Source organism: Ranitomeya imitator, chromosome 2 (genome assembly GCF_032444005.1).
Source record: "Ranitomeya imitator isolate aRanImi1 chromosome 2, aRanImi1.pri, whole genome shotgun sequence".
NCBI lineage: Eukaryota > Metazoa > Chordata > Amphibia > Anura > Dendrobatidae > Ranitomeya > Ranitomeya imitator.
Window position 1 is genome coordinate 345,121,129 of NC_091283.1, and position 19,552 is coordinate 345,140,680.

General features: G+C 44.1%; 1 protein-coding gene across 1 annotated transcript in view; it reads right to left on the reverse strand.

Annotated features, from left to right (window-relative positions):
* LOC138666526 (zinc finger protein 420-like) overlaps nucleotides 1-19,552 on the reverse strand; it is a 108,280-nt gene that overhangs the window by 29,412 nt on the left and 59,316 nt on the right. Inside the window, exons 10-14 of the mRNA XM_069754740.1 lie at nucleotides 5,401-5,507; nucleotides 5,092-5,271; nucleotides 4,889-5,009; nucleotides 3,030-3,127; nucleotides 2,741-2,831 (exon numbers count right to left, since the gene is read on the reverse strand). Coding sequence (XP_069610841.1) covers nucleotides 2,741-2,831; nucleotides 3,030-3,127; nucleotides 4,889-5,009; nucleotides 5,092-5,271; nucleotides 5,401-5,507 — 597 coding nt within the window. The remainder of the gene's footprint in view (nucleotides 1-2,740; nucleotides 2,832-3,029; nucleotides 3,128-4,888; nucleotides 5,010-5,091; nucleotides 5,272-5,400; nucleotides 5,508-19,552) is intronic.

Here is a 19,552-nt window from a genome sequence, read left to right on the forward strand (position 1 = left end):
GGCACTTTATTAGGCTTACAGGTATATAGGTTTGTAGCTTTCCTTTATGTGACACTCTCACACACACACACATATGCAGTTTTTTCTTTGAATAGTGGGTGGTGCTTTTTTTCTCTCTCTCCCTATATAGAGCAGCAGACAGCCAGGGACCTCTAGCCCTGACGAAGAAGGTCCGGTGACCTTCGAAACGGGTAGGCAATAGAGGCCCCGCTCGGCATCCGTCTCCTGCTCATTTTTCGCAGCTCTGGGTGACGTCACCCAGACCACGCCCCCCTATTCCTCGCTGCAGTGTAGCGGCGCCCTTGGCCAGGACGCCGCTTGTCTATTCTTCTGGCGCGCGTGGTGGCTAGGCGCCAATAGGGAGGACGCCCCCCTCAGGCCTGCCGCTTCACGCCGCCGTCCGGACCTTTCATCTCGGACCTACGGAGGAGCGGCTGTTTTTATCTACTCAGCGCTCCACAAAGTCCCCACAGACATAGCAGCGGCACTTCAGCTACCAAGCAAGTGCTTATTTTATTCCTTCTGTGGGAACCTTTTAGTTTACTTAATCCACCACTTAGGAGTTAGGTAGCGCGGTGACCTAACTTCCATTTTATTAGTTTTTTTACATACATGACAGGCTTGGCACAGTAGCCGTCTAGGCACCAGCAGCTTCCCCCACTTCCATGCTCAATATCGCTTGGAGCGCCGGTGTACCTATTATATTAATATATAGATCTTATTTCAAATGCATATAATGATCTCCAATGACTATCCAAATTATGCAACTAACTATAGAGACATAGTAATCATAACTATTACTGCAATTTGCCGATGACAGACATCGCAACACTATTGGTGCTAACAAAATACCTATAGCCAGCAAATGCCACACATCGCCATCATAGTGCCAGTAGCAAAACAATTAGTAAATGAATGGTGCAATATAAACCTCTATTTACCCACCGCAATGCAGATAAGATCTCCTGGGACGCGCCTCCGCCCCAACGCGCGTTTCGGGAAACAACCTTCCTTTTAGATATAGCTCTGTATTGTCATCTCCGTTCACCTTTTGTCTAATGATTTTAATAATAAAGTTGTTACAGTTTGATACTTTATTAGACCTAGTATCACCTTTTTTCCCCAAATTACTTATAATGGTGAAGATGCCGGGGTCACATACCTTCCTAATCCATGTTCCAAGTTCTTCATTTGGTTTATACTATTAATGCGAATGGTCTGCCATTCAGCCCTTTAGGACGGAAATGCCATCCCAAGATATTATAATGTGCATAGTATCTAACCTTGTACATACATGATCTGTTGCGTCCTTTCTATCAGGTACCTAGAATTACAGGCTAGATATAGTGATCATTGGTACCAGGAGAGCTGTGGAGTCGATAAGCCAAACTACCGACTCCACAGTACTGCCAAACTACTGAGCATGCACAGATTGATCTCAACTAAAAGACGAGAGCTTTACATCAGGATTAGAACAGACATTATTAGGACATTTCCTAAATTTCACAAATTCTTAGGAAAACATTTACAGCACATCCTGCATTGAACTACTGTACCCAGTTTACTAAATATTTTAGGAGTCCGTCCATTTTATACCTACTCTGACTCCACAGCCCTGGATACCAGGTCAGGAGTAGTAGTATGTGCGTGATGGCGGTAAGGGTCCCATACAAAGATGAAGGTCTCCAAGCAGTCAAACCGCACCTGGACTCTTGCAACATTTCCACCCATCAAGTGGCAGAACCCATAGGTCCCAAAATATAAACTCCATGGAAAATCATCACCAAAACAAAATTCAACCTTTGCACCAGGAGAATTTCCCAGAGTAGATCACTGGAATCCCACATGTGAGGAGTTTGTAAGGAACCAAATTGACATGATCAGAGGAAGGGTAGAGGTGGGACAAGAAAAGATGATCCCGACACAGTAACTATGGGGAAGGAGAGACTTAATCACCATGGGATTGGGCAGAGGTGCTTTAGGACTGGGTGCCCTGAGCACTATAGATATGGAAGTCCTGAAAAGAAAACATGGGAACATAGCGTGACATGCCGTGAAAGGGTTCAGACCTCAGCTTGATAGAGGGTTTACATCAAGCCACATGGCCAAAGGCTATATCATGCCATAAGAAGCTGAAAGCTGACCCAAAGTCTAAAGAAAAAGGCTAGACTAAGCAAAGCCAAAACATGAAAGACTAAACCAAGTCATGAAGTAAAAAGACTAAATAAAGCCAAGACATAATGCTAATACCTAGCAGCTAAACCAAGTCCAGTCATGAGGCATAAAACCTACACCGAGCCATGGCATGAGACAGAGGCTGCATGCTGAACACCAATAAAACATAAGGCAGCAAATTGAACACCAGATAGCAGGCGTGAGGTACTGGATTCAAGATATCTAGACGGTTCCAAGTTCATGTTAGCACCTCAAGGCCCAAGTGGGCCAATATACTCAGTGCAATCCCTACTAGAGGCTGATTCAGAACATCTCTAAGGGTGTTCCATCATTCAGTATTGTACAAAGACCACAGCAGATGGTGAAAACAATAACATTTTCATATGCAAAATAAGTTTATGTCCATATTCCAGCTGTATTTTACGTGTGTAAAACAAAATTACATATTCAATCATATTTAATGTGAATTTTGGCTGAAGGAGATAAAATACACAATTAAAAAAACAGACCACAAAGTGATTGAGAAGAGTCTGTGATTTCTCTGTATTTAGCGGTTACTACTCACCTGACCGTTTATGGGTAGGAATCTCCTTTTTACACTGCTTATCACCCCTTACATATGTCTCTGTAGTATTAATATGGGTCAGATCTTCACCCTGAAACAAATATTGTACAAGTCACAGACACATGGAGAAGTCACATCTTTGATCAGCTCTAATCCTGCCATCTCCACCGTTCTCATTACACAAGAATAAAATATATAATCCTGGTGAATAAAACAAGACTGAACACATGACCTTCACAGCCATCTACATATCATAGGGGAGATCTCATGACACCTTCTCTCCATCTACCTGATGATCCTGAGGAACACTGAGGTCTTCTTGTTTACAATCCTTTGGAAGAAGAGGACAGGGACATCTCTCTGGTGTTGTCCTCTTACTGGATAGAACTGGAGGAAACACATACAGGGACTGAATTTATTCTTTACATACAGTGGGGAAAAAACTTTTTAGTCATCCACTAACTGTGCAAGTTTTTCCACTTAAAATGATGAGAGAGGCCTGTAATTGACATCATCGTTAGACCACAACTATGAGAGTCAAAATGAGAAAACTAATCCAGAAAATCACCTTGTCTGATTTGGCAAGATTTATTTTGCAAATTATGGTGGAAAATAAGTATTTGGTCATTAACAAAAGTTCATCTCAATATTTTGTTATATATCCTTCCCTGGCAATGACAGAGGTCAAACGTTTTCTGTAAGTCTTCACAAGGTTGGCACACACTGTTGGTGGTATGTTGGCCCATTCCTCCATGCAGATCTCCTCTAGAACAGTGATATTTTGTGTCTGTTGCTGGGCAACACGGACCGGCGTATCCCCCTGCTTAAACCAGTACATGTCTGGGCCTGTCTGAAGTTTGCTAGAGAGCATTTGGATTATCCAGAAGAGTATTTGGAGAATGTCATAAAATCTGATTAAACCAAAGTAGAACTGTTGGCAGAAACAAAACTCGCCGTGTTTGGAGGAAACAGAATGCTGAGTTGCATCCAAAGAACACCATACCTACTGTGAAGCATGGGCATGGCAACATCATGCTTTGGAGCTGTTTCTCAGGAGTGGCTTTACAAGAAGCATATGAAGGTCCTGGAGTGGCCTAGCCAGTCTCCAGATCTCAACCCCAGAGAAATTTTTTGGAGGGAGTTGAAAGTCCATGTGGCCCAGCGACAGGCCCAAAACATCACTGGTATAGAGGAGATCTGCATGGAGGAAAGGGCCAACATACCACCAACTGTGTGTGCCAACCTTGTGAAGACTTACAGAAAACGTTTGACCTCTGTCATTGTACAAATCCCTAGTTAGACCGCACATGGAGTACTGTGTCCAGTTTTGGGCACCGGTGCTCAGGAAGGATATAATGGAACTAGAGAGAGTACAAAGGAGGGCAACAAAATTAATAAAGGGGATGGGAGAACTACAATACCCAGATAGATTAGCGAAATTAGGATTATTTAGTCTAGAAAAAAGACGACTGAGGGGCGATCTAATAACCATGTATAAGTATATAAGGGGACAATACAAATATCTCGCTGAGGATCTGTTTATACCAAGGAAGGTGACGGGCACAAGGGGGCATTCTTTGCGTCTGGAGGAGAGAAGGTTTTTCCACCAACATAGAAGAGGATTTTTTACTGTTAGGGCAGTGAGAATCTGGAATTGCTTGCCTGAGGAGGTGGTGATGGCGAACTCAGTCGAGGGGTTAAAGAGAGGCCTGGATGTCTTCCTGGAGCAGAACAATATTGTATCATACAATTAGGTTCTGTAGAAGGACGTAGATCTGGGGATTTATTATGATGGAATATAGGCTGAACTGGATGGACAAATGTCTTTTTTCGGCCTTACTAACTATGTTACTATATTGTTAAGGAAGGATATATAACAAAATATTGAGATGAACTTTTGTTAATGACCAAATACTTATTTTCCACCATAATTTGCAAAATAAATCTTGCAAAATCAGACAAGGTGATTTTCTGGATTTGTTTTCTCATTTTGACTCTCATAATTCTGGTCTACCTATGATGTCAATTACAGGCCTCTCTCTTTCTTTTTAAGTGAGAGAACTTGCACAATTGGTGGCTGTCTAAATACTTTCTTTTCCCCACTATACAAATAATTACAGGCAGTGTGTATTTAGTCCGGTCTATTACCTGGTAATGTGAGGGGCTGGGGAACCTCCATCATGACCTTGTACAGATCTTTGTGTCCTTCTAAATACTCCCTCTCCTCCATGGAGAAATAGACGGCGACATCTTGACACCTTATAGGAACCTGACAAATACAATGATACGGTCATCCCCCAATCCCTTCATAGCGTTACTATATAATGTCCCAGCATTCCGAGCAGGGTCACCTCTCCAGTCAGCAGCTCAATCATCTTGTAGGCGAGATCTAGGATCTTCTGGTCATTGACGTCCTCTTGTATCAGGATGTGAGGTGGAGGCCCTGTGATTGGACTCAGGGGTCTTCCCCATCCCTCAGACACTAGATCCTGACAGTGCTCACTAGAGGTCTTCTTCACTACTGTGTAATCCTGGTTATGGAGAGACACAATAATACATCTCACTATAGACATTTCCAGAGTCCTCACCTCTCCAGTTCTGTCCATCTGTTATTCCCATAGATAAGAATGATGTAATGTGACGTCATCAGAGTCTCTCACCTCTCCAGTAAGCCGGAAGAGGATCTCTAGGGTGAGGTGTAATATCCTCTCCTCCATCTTGTCTCTGTCCAAATCCATCCTTGGTGAGTCAGGAAAATTGTACAAATCTAAATGGAAAGAAAAATTGAAGATAAGTCTGGGTAAAACACAGATCACATAAAATATACAATTAATAGAGTTGTGATACCGGTTTAAAGCAATAATGAAGTAGAGCTCTTCATACATTTAGAGGTCAGAGAGGGAATATTTATCTCCTTATTATTTGGGATTATATTTGAGTTATAAATAAAGTTAGATACATTTCCAGCTATATAAAGGCCTCATTGTAAAAATGAAAAAAAAATCCTGTCTCGCAAAAAAAAAAGAAAAAGTGATCAAAAGGTCCCAAAATAACAAAAATTTAAAAATAGTAAAAAAATGTATAGCTTCATCATTAACCCCTTTCTGACATCAGACGTACTATCCCGTCGAGGTGGGGTGGGCCCCCATGACCAGGGACGGGATAGTACGTCATGCCCTTTAATGCGACACTGCGACTTAAGTCGCGGTGATCGCATTAAAATTCCGACGCCATCTTACCTCAGGGAAGATGGCCTCGGCATCCTGGGGTATGGCGTCCCCTCCCCCGCCTCCTGATCGCTGTGATTGGCTGTTCAATTCTGAACAGCCAATCACAGCCTTTCTCATTGTTTCAGCCAATCAGCTTGGCTGAAACAGTGAAGTTCCAGGCTAGGATCGAGTACCGATGTACTCGATCCTGGGGCCGGTGCCTGGCAACCCAGGCACCGGCCAAAACCCCCCGGATTGGCGCGATCGACGATCACATCGATCACGCCAATCGCAGGGCATAGCGGCGGTGTTACCGCGCTGTGCCCTGCCTGAAAGTACCTGATCCGGAGCCTTCCTCAGCTGCCCTGCGGCTCCGGATCCTGCAGCTGTGATTGGCGCGATCGATGTGATCGTCGATCGCGCCAATCAGGAACAGACCCGCCGGATCGGCGCGATCGACGATCACATCGATCGCGCCGATTGCAGGGCACAGCGGCGGTGTTACCGCGCTGTGCCCTGCTTGGAAATCCATGTGCCGGGCCCTGCCTCATCTTCCTGCCACCTCCCCCACCACCTCCTGCAGCTCTGCCAATCAGGGCACAGCAGCGGTGTGCCCGCGCTGTGCCCTGATGGTGACCTGCCGGTCACCTGCCGGTCACTTGTTGGTGACCTGCCGGTGACCTGCCTATGATCGGAGCTGTGAGCTCCGATCATAGGCTGGTGCCTAGCGACACCGGTGTCACCAGGGCCACCTCTGATTGGTGGGATCGATGTGATCATTCGATCCCACCAATGACAGGTCACAGCAGCGGTGTGACCGCTCTGTGACCTGTCTCACCTGTCCCTGAACTGTCTGACTGCTCTTCAGGAATCCTCACACTTGGTGAGGATTCCTGAAGAGCGGTCAAGCTGACAGATCCCCTCCTGTGCTGAGACTTGTGGTGCCACAGTAGCCTGTGACACCACAATTCTTGCTAAAGAAAGAAGACAGAAGAAAGAAGAAAGAAGAGAGACTACAACCGTAAGTGTTCATCCCCGATCCCGGCCCAATCTTACTTCAACCCCCCCTTACCCCTCCCCCTCCACCCCCACTTTGCGCCGCATCCGTCCGTGCCAAAATTTAGCAGCCACCGAGCGTTGATTGGTGACGCAGTTCACCGATCAACACTCGTGCTCGCTTTTCTTTTTCACCCCCCTTAGCGCCGCCGAGCATTGATTGGTGACGCAGTTCACCGATCAACACTCGTGCTCGCTTTTCTTTCCCACATCCCCATCCACGCACCCCGCCGCTGCGTCTGAACCCGTGCCTTTCATTTCTTTTTTTTTTCCCACATCCCCGTCCACGCACCCCGCCGCTGCATCTGAACCCGTGCCTTTCATTTCTTTTTTTTTTCCCACATCCCCGTCCACGCACCCCGCCGCTGCGTCTGAACCCGTGCCTTTCATTTCTTTTTTTTTTCCCACATCCCCGTCCACGCACCCCGCCGCTGCGTCTGAACCCGTGCCTTTCATTTCTTTTTTTTTTTTTCCACATCCCCGTCCACGCACCCCGCCGCTGCGTCTGAACCCGTGCCTTTCATTTCTTTTTTTTTTTTTCCACATCCCCGTCCACGCACCCCGCCGCTGCGTCTGAACCCGTGCCTTTCATTTCTTTTTTTTTTTTCCACATCCCCGTCCACGCACCCCGCCGCTGCGTCTGAACCCGTGCCTTTCATTTCTTTTTTTTTTTTCTCACATCCCCGTCCACGCACCCCGCCGCTGCGTCTGAACCCGTGCCTTTCATTTCTTTTTTTTTTTTCTCACATCCCCGTCCACGCACCCCGCCGCTGCGTCTGAACCCGTGCCTTTCATTTCTTTTTTTTTTTTATACATCCCCGTTCACACACCCAGCAGCCGCCGAACTTTGATAAGTGACGCAGTTCACTTATCAGAGCTAGGGCCTGCTGTTTTAGACTTTTCCTTTTACAGGTATTTTTTTTCCCTTTAGCTTTTTCCTTTCAGAATAGTTTGCACCAAACACTATCCCCCCCCACACGTACACAGTTACCAATAAATATTACACCCAAGCACCATAATCACACAAAAAATGTCCCGTTCGTCCCAGCAGCGCTATTCATTGGAGGAGACATATGCTTTCCTTGCCTCCGACACTGATAGCGAGGGAGAGGATCCCACATTCCTTTACTCTTCAGATTCTTCATCCTCTTCCTCCTCCTCATCTTCCTCCTCGGGTCCTGCGGAACCGCCACGCAGACGCCCCAGGAGAGAAGATCAGGCAGCGCCCACTCCTGAAAATGAACCAGCGCGACCCTCTTCGGACCCCATATGGACCTCGCCCCCCGAAAATTACGAGCCACTGATTCCTGATTTTGTGGCAGAATCAGGAATCAAGTTTGACACCACCGGCCTCACAGAAATAGACTTTTTCAAAGTCTTTTTCTCTGAGGCTTTCGTTAACCTCATGGTGGAGCAAACTAATTTGTACGCTCGGCAATTTTTGGAGCAAAACCCCCGTTCATCATTTTCTAACTGGTCTCCTGTGGACGCAGTTGAAATGATGCAGTTTTGGGGCCTGGTCCTCCATATGGGGATCGTGAAGAAGCCAGAAATTCGGCAATATTGGAGTGTAGATATTTTATATAACACTCCAGTGTTCCGAATGGTCATGGTTCGGACGCGTTTTGAGGCCATCCATAAGTTTTTGCATTACAACGATAATGCACGGTGTCCCGCACGAGATGACCCCAATTTTGACCGTCTGTTCAAAGTTAGGCCGGTCATCGAACACTTCAGAAAAAAGTTTGCTGAAGTAACATAGTAACATAGTTAGTAAGGCCGAAAAAAGACATTTGTCCATCCAGTTCAGCCTATATTCCATCATAATAAATCCCCAGATCTACGTCCTTCTACAGAACCTAATTGTATGATACAATATTGTTCTGCTCCAGGAAGACAACCAGGCCTCTCTTGAACCCCTCGACTGAGTTCGCCATCACCACCTCCTCAGGCAAGCAATTCCAGATTCTCACTGCCCTAAGAGTAAAGAATCCTCTTCTATGTTGGTGGAAAAACCTTCTCTCCTCCAGACGCAAAGAATGCCCCCTTGTGCCCGTCACCTTCCTTGGTATAAACAGATCCTCAGCGAGATATTTGTATTGTCCCCTTATATACTTATACACGGTTATTAGATCGCCCCTCAGTCGTCTTTTTTCTAGACTAAATAATCCTAATTTCGCTAATCTATCTGGGTATTGTAGTTCTCCCATCCCCTTTATTAATTTTGTTGCCCTCCTTTGTACTCTCTCTAGTTCCATTATATCCTTCCTGAGCACCGGTGCCCAAAACTGGACACAGTACTCCATGTGCGGTCTAACTAGGGATTTGTACAGAGGCAGTATAATGCTCTCATCATGTGTATCCAGACCTCTTTTAATGCACCCCATGATCCTGTTTGCCTTGGCAGCTGCTGCCTGGCACTGGCTGCTCCAGGTAAGTTTATCATTAACTAGGATCCCCAAGTCCTTCTCCCTGTCAGATTTTCCCAGTGGTTTCCCATTCAGTGTGTAATGGTGATATTGATTCCTTCTTCCCATGTGTATAACCTTACATTTATCATTGTTAAATCTCATCTGCCACCTTTCAGCCCAAGTTTCCAACTTATCCAGATCCATCTGTAGCAGTATACTATCTTCTCTTGTATTAACTGCTTTACATAGTTTTGTATCATCTGCAAATATCGATATTTTACTGTGTAAACCTTCTACCAGATCATTAATGAATATGTTGAAGAGAACAGGTCCCAATACTGACCCCTGCGGTACCCCACTGGTCACAGCGACCCAGTTAGAGACTATACCATTTATAACCACCCTCTGCTTTCTATCACTAAGCCAGTTACTAACCCATTTACACACATTTTCCCCCAGACCAAGCATTCTCATTTTGTGTACCAACCTCTTGTGCGACACGGTATCAAACGCTTTGGAAAAATCGAGATATACCACGTTCAATGACTCACCGTTGTCCAGCCTATAGCTTACCTCTTCATAAAAACTGATTAGATTGGTTTGACAGGAGCGATTTCTCATAAACCCATGCTGATATGGAGTTAAACAGTTATTCTCATTGAGATAATCCAGAATAACATCCCTCAGAAACCCTTCAAATATTTTACCAACAATAGAGGTTAAACGTACTGGCCTATAATTTCCAGGTTCACTTTTAGAGCCCTTTTTGAATATTGGCACCACATTTGCTATGCGCCAGTCCTAGGGAACAGACCCTGTCGCTATAGAGTCCCTAAAAATAAGAAATAATGGTTTATCTATTACATTACTTAGTTCTCTTAGTACTCGTGGATGTATGCCATCCGGACCCAGAGATTTATCTATTTTAATCTTATTTAGCCGGTTTCGCACCTCTTCTTGGGTTAGATTGGTGATCCTTAATATAGGGTTTTCATTGTTTCTTGGGATTTCACCTAGCATTTCATTTTCCACCGTGAATACCGTGGAGAAGAAGGTGTTTAATATGTTAGCTTTTTCTTCGTCATCTACAACCATTCTTTCCTCACTATTTTTTAAGGGGCCTACATTTTCAGTTTTTATTCTTTTACTATTGATATAGTTGAAGAACAGTGTGGGATTAGTTTTACTCTCCTTAGCAATGTGCTTCTCTGTTTCCTTTTTGGCAGCTTTAATTAGTTTTTTAGATAAAGTATTTTTCTCCCTATAGTTTTTTAGAGCTTCAATGGTGCCATCCTGCTTTAGTAGTGCAAATGCTTTCTTTTTACTGTTAATTGCCTGTCTTACGTCTTTGTTTAGCCACATTGGGTTTTTCCTATTTCTAGTCCTTTTATTCCCACAAGGTATAAACCGCTTACACTGCCTATTTAGGATGTTCTTAAACATTTCCCATTTATTATCTGTATTCTTATTTCTGAGGATATTGTCCCAGTCTACCAGATTAAGGGCATCTCTAAGCTGGTCAAACTTTGCCTTCCTAAAGTTCAGTGTTTTTGTGACTCCCTGACAAGTCCCCCTAGTGAAAGACAGGTGAAACTGTACAATATTGTGGTCGCTATTTCCTAGATGCCCAACCACCTGCAGATTTGTTATTCTGTCAGGTCTATTAGATAGTATTAGGTCTAAAAGTGCTGCTCCTCTGGTTGGATTCTGCACCAATTGTGAAAGATAATTTTTCTTGGTTATTAGCAGAAACCTGTTGCCTTTATGGGTTTCACAGGTTTCTGTTTCCCAGTTAATATCCGGGTAGTTAAAGTCCCCCATAACCAGGACCTCATTATGGGTTGCAGCTTCATCTATCTGCTTTAGAAGTAGACTTTCCATGGTTTCTGTTATATTTGGGGGTTTGTAACAGACCCCAATGAGAATTTTGTTACCATTTTTCCCTCCATGAATTTCGACCCATATGGACTCGACATCCTCATTTCCTTCGCTAATATCCTCCCTTAAAGTGGACTTTAGACAAGACTTTACATAGAGACAAACCCCTCCTCCTCTCCGATTTTTACGATCCTTTCTAAACAGACTGTAACCCTGTAAGTTAACTGCCCAGTCATAGCTTTCATCTAACCATGTCTCGGTTATTCCCACTATGTCAAAGTTTCCTGTAGATATTTCTGCTTCTAGTTCTTCCATCTTGTTTGTCAGGCTTCTGGCGTTTGCGAGCATGCAGTTTAGAGGATTTTGTTTTGTTCCAATCTCCTCGCTGTGGATTGTTTTAGAAATGTTCTTACCTCCCTTCTGAGTATGTTTTCCTGGGTCTTCTTTGTTCAAGTCTAATGTTTTTCTTCCCGTGAAGTGAAGTGAAGTGTACGTGCCCAAAAGGGACATCTGTGTGGATGAGTCCTTGGTTCATTTTAAGGGGCGGCTCAGATTCCGTCAATACCTGCCCAGCAAAAGGGCCAGGTACAGAATCAAACTCTACAAGCTGTGTGAGAGTACCTCAGGGTACACCTACAGCTTTAGAGTGTACGAAGGGAAGGACAGCAGGATTGAACCGCCTGAGTGTCCTTCCATCCTGGGAGTGAGTGGGAAAATTGTGTGGGATTTGGTGCACCCACTGCTGGATAAAGGTTATCACCTCTACACCGATAACTTTTATTCCAGCATCCCACTCTACAAATCCCTCTCTACGCGAGGTACCGCAGCCTGCGGTACTGTCCGCAAAAATCAGAGAGGCCTCCCGAAGACGCTACTTGGGCAGATACTCAGAAAAGGTGAGAGCAAAGCCCAATGTAGCGACCACCTGCTGGTGGTCAAGTACAAGGACAAGAGGGATGTCCTTCTCTTGACCACCATACACGGTGATGGCAGTGCCCTCAGCAGTGTACGGGGTACCTCAACACAGGTCTGCAAACCGGACTGTGTACTGGGGTACAACAAAAACATGGGGGGCGTTGATCTCTCTGATCAACTCCTCCAACCGTACAGTGCTTTGAGGAAGGCCAAGGTGTGGTACAAAAAGCTGTCCGTGTACATCATACAAATGGCAATGCTCAACGCTTTCCTGCTGTCACGATGTGCATGACACACTGATACGTCATACCTTCAGTTCCAGGAGGAAGTGGTTAAGGCCCTGATATTTGGCACGAGGGAAGGAGCGGGCCCCAGTACTTCCGGAACTGAGGGTGCTCGTATCATACCAGGTCAGCATTTTCCGGGGGTGGTCCCGCCAACTGATAGAAAAAGTAAGCCGCAAAAAAGGTGCCGAGTGTGCTACAAAAGAGGAGTACGCAAGGACACCATCTATCAATGCGACACCTGCCCCGACAAACCTGGCCTGTGTATGAAGGACTGCTTCAAATTGTACCACACCTCCATGCACTACTAATTTACTTAACAGGAACCAGTAGATTAGTTCCAAAAAGGGGGCACATCTAAGTAAGTTCCTTGGGGGTCTAGGTTCCAAAATGATGTCACTTGTGGGTTTTTTTTTTACTGTTTAGGCACATCAGCGGCTCTGCAAACGTAACATGACGCCCTCAGAACTAGTCCATCAAAGTCTGCATTCCAAATCGTCACTGCTTCCCTTCTGAGTCCCGAAGTGCCCAAACAGTTTTTTCCCACATATGGGGTACCAGCGTACTCAGAACAAATTGGACAACAACTTTTGGGGTCCAATTTCTCCTGTTACCCTTGGGAAAATAAAAAATTGGGGACTGAAAGATAATTTTTGTGGGGGAAAAAATAGAATTTTTTATTTTCACGCCGGGCATCATAGACTTTAGTGAAGCACTTGGAGGTTCAAAATTCTCACGACACACCTAGATAAGTTCCTTAGGGGGTCAAGTTTCCAAAATGGGGTCACTTGTGGGGAGTTTCTACTGTTTAGGCACATCAGGGGCTCACCAAAAGGCACATGATGTCTGCAGACAATTCCATCAAAGTCTGCATTCCAAAACGTCACTACTTCCCTTCCGAGCCCCTAAGTGTGCCCAAACAGTAGTTTTCTCCCACATATGGGGTACCAGCGTACTCAGGACAAATTTGACAACAACTTTTGGGGTCCAATTTCTCCTGTTACCCTTGGGAAAATAAAAAATTGGGGGCAGAAAGATCATTTTTGTGGGGGGAAAAATAGAATTTTTTATTTTCACACCGGGCATCATAGACTTTATTGAAGCACTTGGGGGATAAAAGTGCTCACCACACACCTAGATAAGTTCCTTAGGGGGTCTAGTTTCCAAAATGGGGTCACTTGTGGGGGGTTTCCACTGTTTAGGCACATCAGGGGCTGTCCAAACGCGACATGGCGTCCGATCTCAATTCCAGCCAATTTTAGCTTGAAAATGTCAAACGGCGCTCCTTTCCTTCTGAGCCCTACCATTCGCCCAAACAGTGGTTCCCCCCACATATGGGGTATCAGCGTACTCAGGACAAACTGGACAACAACTTTTGGGGTCCAATTTCTCCTTTTACCTTTGAGAAAATAAAAAATTGGGGACTAAACCATCATGTTTGTGGAAAAAATAGGATTTTTTATTTTCACGCCCCGGCGTCATAAACTTTCGTGAAGCACTTGGGGGATAAAAGTGCTCACGACACAACTAGATAAGTTCCTTAGGGGGTCTAGTTTCCAAAATGGGGTCACTTGTGGGGGGTTTCCACTGTTTAGGCACATCAGGGGCTGTCCAAACGCGACATGGCGTCCGATCTCAATTCCAGCCAATTTTAGCTTGAAAATGTCAAACGGCGCTCCTTTCCTTCTGAGCCCTGCCATGCGCCCAAACAGTGGTTCCCCCCCACATATGGGGTATCAGCGTACTCAGGACAAATTGGACAACAACTTTTGGGGTCCAATTTCTCCTTTTACCTTTGAGAAAATAAAAAATTGGGGACTAAACCATCATGTTTGTGGAAAAAATAGGATTTTTTTATTTTCACGCCCGGGCGTTATAAACTTTTGTGAAGCACTTGGGGGATAAAAGTGCTCACCACACACCTAGATAAGTTCCATAGGGGGTCTAGTTTCCAAAATGGGGTCACTTGTGGGGTTTTTTCACTGTTTAGGCACATCAGGGGCTGTCCAAACGCGACATGGCGTCCGATCTCAATTCCAGCCAATTTTAGCTTGAAAATGTCAAACGGCGCTCCTTTCCTTCTGAGCCCTGCCATGCGCCCAAACAGTAGTTCCCCCCCACATATGGGGTATCAGCGTACTCAGGACAAATTGGACAACAACTTTTGGGGTCCAATTTCTCCTTTTACCTTTGAGAAAATAAAAAATTGGGGGCTAAACCATCATGTTTGTGGAAAAAATAGGATTTTTTATTTTCACGCCCGGGCGTTATAAACTTTCGTGAAGCACTTGGGGGATAAAAGTGCTCACGACACAACTAGATAAGTTCCTTAGGGTGTCTAGTTTCCAAAATGGGGTCACTTGTGGGGGGTTTCCACTGTTTAGGCACATCAGGGGCTGTCCAAACGCGACATGGCGTCCGATCTCAATTCCAGCCAATTTTAGCTTGAAAATGTCAAACGGCGCTCCTTTCCTTCTGAGCCCTGCCATGCGCCCAAACAGTGGTTCCCCCCCACATATGGGGTATCAGCGTACTCAGGACAAATTGGACAACAACTTTTGGGGTCCAATTTCTCCTTTTACCTTTGAGAAAATAAAAAATTGGGGACTAAACCATCATGTTTGTGGAAAAAATAGGATTTTTTATTTTCACGCCCGGGCGTTATAAACTTTCGTGAAGCACTTGGGGGATAAAAGTGCTCACCACACACCTAGATAAGTTCCATAGGGGGTCTAGTTTCCAAAATGGGGTCACTTGTGGGGGGTTTCCACTGTTTAGGCACATCAGGGGCTGTCCAAACGCGACATGGCGTCCGATCTCAATTCCAGCCAATTTTAGCTTGAAAATGTCAAACGGCGCTCCTTTCCTTCTGAGCCCTGCCATGCGCCCAAACAGTGGTTCCCCCCACATATGGGGTATCAGCGTACTCAGGACAAATTGGACAACAACTTTTGGGGTCCAATTTCTCCTTTTACCTTTGAGAAAATAAAAAATTGGGGACTAAACCATCATGTTTGTGGAAAAAATAGGATTTTTTATTTTCACGCCCGGGCGTTATAAACTTTCGTGAAGCACTTGGGGGATAAAAGTGCTCACCACACACCTAGATAAGTTCCTTAGGGGGTCTAGTTTCCAAAATGGGGTCACTTGTGGGGGGTTTCCACTGTTTAGGCACATCAGGGGCTCTCCAAACGCGACATGGCGTCCGATCTCAATTCCAGCCAATTTTAGCTTGAAAATGTCAAACGGCGCTCCTTTCCTTCTAAGCCCTGCCATGCGCCCAAAAAGTGGTTCCCCCTCACATGTGGGGTATCAGCGTATTCAGGACAAATTGTACAACAACTCTTGAGGTCCATTTTCTCTTTTTACCCTTGGGAAATTAAAAAAATTATTGCTGAAAGAACATTTTTGTGACTAAAAAGTAAAATGTTAATTTTTTCTTTCCATGTTGCTTCTGCTGCTGTGAAACACCTGAAGGGTTGATAAACTTCTTGAATGTGGTTTTGAGCAGCTTGAGGGGTGCAGTTTTTAGAATGGTGTCACTTTTGGGTATTTTCTGCCATATAGACCCCTCAAAATGACTTCAAATGTGAGGTGGTCCCTAAAAAAAATGGTTTTGTAAATTTTGTTGTAAAAATGAGAAATTGCTGGTCAAATTTTAACCCTTGTAACTTCCTAGAAAAAAAAAATTTTGTTTCCAAAATTGTGCTGATGTAAAGTAGACATGTGGGTAATGTTATTTATTAACTATATTGTGTCACTTAACTCTCTGGTTTAACAGAATAAAAATTCAAAGTTGGAAAATTGCGAAATTTTCAAAATTTTCGCCAAATTTCCGTTTTTTTCACAAATAAACGCAAGTTATATCGAAAAAATTTTACCACTATCATGAAGTACAATATGTTACAAGAAAACATTCTCAGAATCGCCAAGATTCGTTGAAGCGTTCCAGAGTTATAACCTCATAAAGGGACAGTGGTCAGAATTGTAAAAATTGGCCCGGTCATTAACGTGCAAACCACCCTTGGGGGTAAAGGGGTTAAAGTCCAATAAAAGTCACTAAATCGTAAGATTTGAAAATAAAAGCCATGAAGTGTCTTTAAGCTGGAATCCACCCACATCTGCTTTCTTGTTCTGAAATTCTTTGCTCTGCAATACAGCCATCTTATTATTATGAAAATCAAGAGCTGAACCAATCTCCATTCTGAGGACTAAAGAAAGTTTGTCCTAAACTGTGGCCTTCATAGTTCACAGAAAGAGCAGAAAACCAACGTCTTTTGAATTTATCAAATCGGGACACGGAGTGGTTATCAGGTAGGAGAAATGATGGGTGAAAATGGAGAAGTGTGAGGAAAACTGATAGAACCGTAACAAAGCTCCGGGGAGACAGCTACAAGAACCGCTCTACTGTGTCCAAAAGGAATTATCACTGTACAACATAGGATATACTAAAGAATGTATCAGTCATTGCACCAACCCCAAGAGGAAAAGTAAGAAGTTTGGGGTTTCTTGACCATGAAGTGAATTACCGGTATGATGGACTCCTTGCTAGAGATGGGTTGCATCTGAGAAAAACACTTATTTGGTAGACGCCTTGCTACACTCATCAGAAGAGCTTTAAATTAGAGCAATATATGATATGTAATATATGGCCAGGAAGAAATATGCACCTAATGAATTATTTTGGAGAGCCCTGCTATTAGAAGAAGTGAAAAAAAAAACAACAAATTCCGAATGAAAATAGAGGAGCAAGAGAAACAGACTACAAACTAAAATGTGTCTATACAAATGCACAGGGCATGAGAAACAAACAAGAAGCTAACACAGGAAGAAATATTTGATGTCATAGGCATCACTGAAACTTGGTGAGAAGATGCACACGATTGAAATACAAACCTTGAAGGCTACAACTTATGTATTAGAAACAGGATTAACAAGAGGGGAGAAGGTGTTGCATTGTGTGTTAGTTAAATGTGTTATGAAAGGCAATTCAGTACTACAATGGACATAGCGGTCAGAGCACATACAGTGATCTGACAATAACCCAAAATCATAGAACGAGCTCTGAGACGTGGGAACTCTGCAGACCGCAATCCCTAATCCTCTCCAAACAACACTAGAGGCAGCCGTGGATTGCGCCTAACTCTGCCTATGCAACTCGGCACAGCCTGAGAAACTAACTAGCCTGAAGATAGAAAATAAGCCTACCTTGCCTCAGAGAAATACCCCAAAGGAAAAGGCAGCCCCCCACATATAATGACTGTGAGTTAAGATGAAAAGACAAACGTAGAGATGAAATAGATACAGCAAAGTGAGGCCCGACTTTCTTAACAGATGGAGGATAGAAAAGGTAACTTTGCGGTCTACACAAAACCCTAAAGAACACCACGCAAAGGGGGCAACAAGACCCTCCGTACCGAACTAACGGCACGGAGGTACACCCTTTGCGTCCCAGAGCTTCCAGCAACAAATTAGACAAGCTGGACAGAAAAAATAGCAAACAAATAGCAAAGAAGAACTTAGCTATGCAGAGCAGCAGGCCACAGGAATGATCCAGGGAAAAGCAAGTCCAACACTGGAACATTGACAGGAAGCCAGGATCAAAGCATTAGGTGGAGTTAAGTAGAGAAGCACCTAACGACCTCACCAGATCACCTGAGGGAGGAAACTCAGAAGCCGCAGTACCACTTCCCTCCACCAACAGAAGCTCACAGAGAGAATCAGCCGAAGTACCACTTGTGACCACAGGAGGGAGCTCTGCCACAGAATTCACAACATAAATGTATATCGCCACAAAGATCCAACCTTCAGAGACTGGTAGCTCTGCAGAATCTGTTTGGGTAAGAATACAAGGAGAGAACAGAAAAAACTCTATTGTAGGTGTTTACTATAGGGCACCTGGACAGACTGAAGATATGGATGAACTCTTTTTACATCAGATGTCTCTGTTCTCAAAAAAGTACAACAAAGCGATCATGGGAGATTTTAACTATCAAAATATTTGCTAAGACTCTTTCTCAGGCAAAAGTACTGGGTCCAGAAAATTCTTATCTTCTCTTGCTGACAACTTTATCTTTCAAAACGTAGAAGAAAGAACAAGAGGATCTTTAATCTTGGACCTAATTCTTACCATCAGGGAGGAAATGGTTTAGGGAGTAAAGGTGGCTGAGAATTTAGGAAGCAGCGATCATGTTATCCTCGAATTTTGGATTACAAGAAAAGGAAGAAGAGCGAAGACTCACACTTTAAGTTTGGATTAAAAAAAAAACAATAGATTTTATTGGACTCAGAAAGAGGGTAGGAAAGGTCCAATGGTTGGATGTTCTAAAGCAGGGGTCCCCAACTCCAGTCCTCAAGGCCCACCAACAGGTCATGTTTTCAGGATTTCCTTTGCATTGCACAGGTGATGCAATTATTACCTGGGCAAGATTAAGGAAATCCTGAAACCATGACATGTTGGTGGGCCTTGAGGACTGGAGTTGGGGACCCCTGTTCTAAAGGACAGAAATATCCCAAAAGAATGGGAAATTTGGGTAAATGAAATTTTTACTGCACAATCAGTAAAATCGAAAGAGAATGAATTGGAAGCATTTAAAGGGAACCTGTCAGCAGGATTGTGCTGAGTAACCTACAGATAAAGTCAGGTGGGCGCCGTTATACTGATTACAGTGGTACCTTGGTTGATGAAATCCGTCTTGTGGCTGATGTTTAATCTTTATTTTCAGTTTCAAATTAATGATATGCTCGTGATGCGGGGCGGCCTGTGAGAGGCTTTATATGATGCTCTGCTTAGCTATTCATACTGATGGCTTCTGACAGGTCACTGATCCCTCACTGACCTGCCACCTATTTTACATACTGAATATATGTATTGATAAAAAAAATTAATCTTCAGCAGGCAGGTGCCGGTCGCGGCACCTGCGCTGCAGCATGATCATATGTATAATGTGTCTTTAATTATTTTAATTGCTGGTATAAATAAATTCAGAAAAAAAAATCTGTTTCCAAATGGTGCCGTCTGCGCCTGCGCTGCCGCATGATCACATGTATAATGTGCCA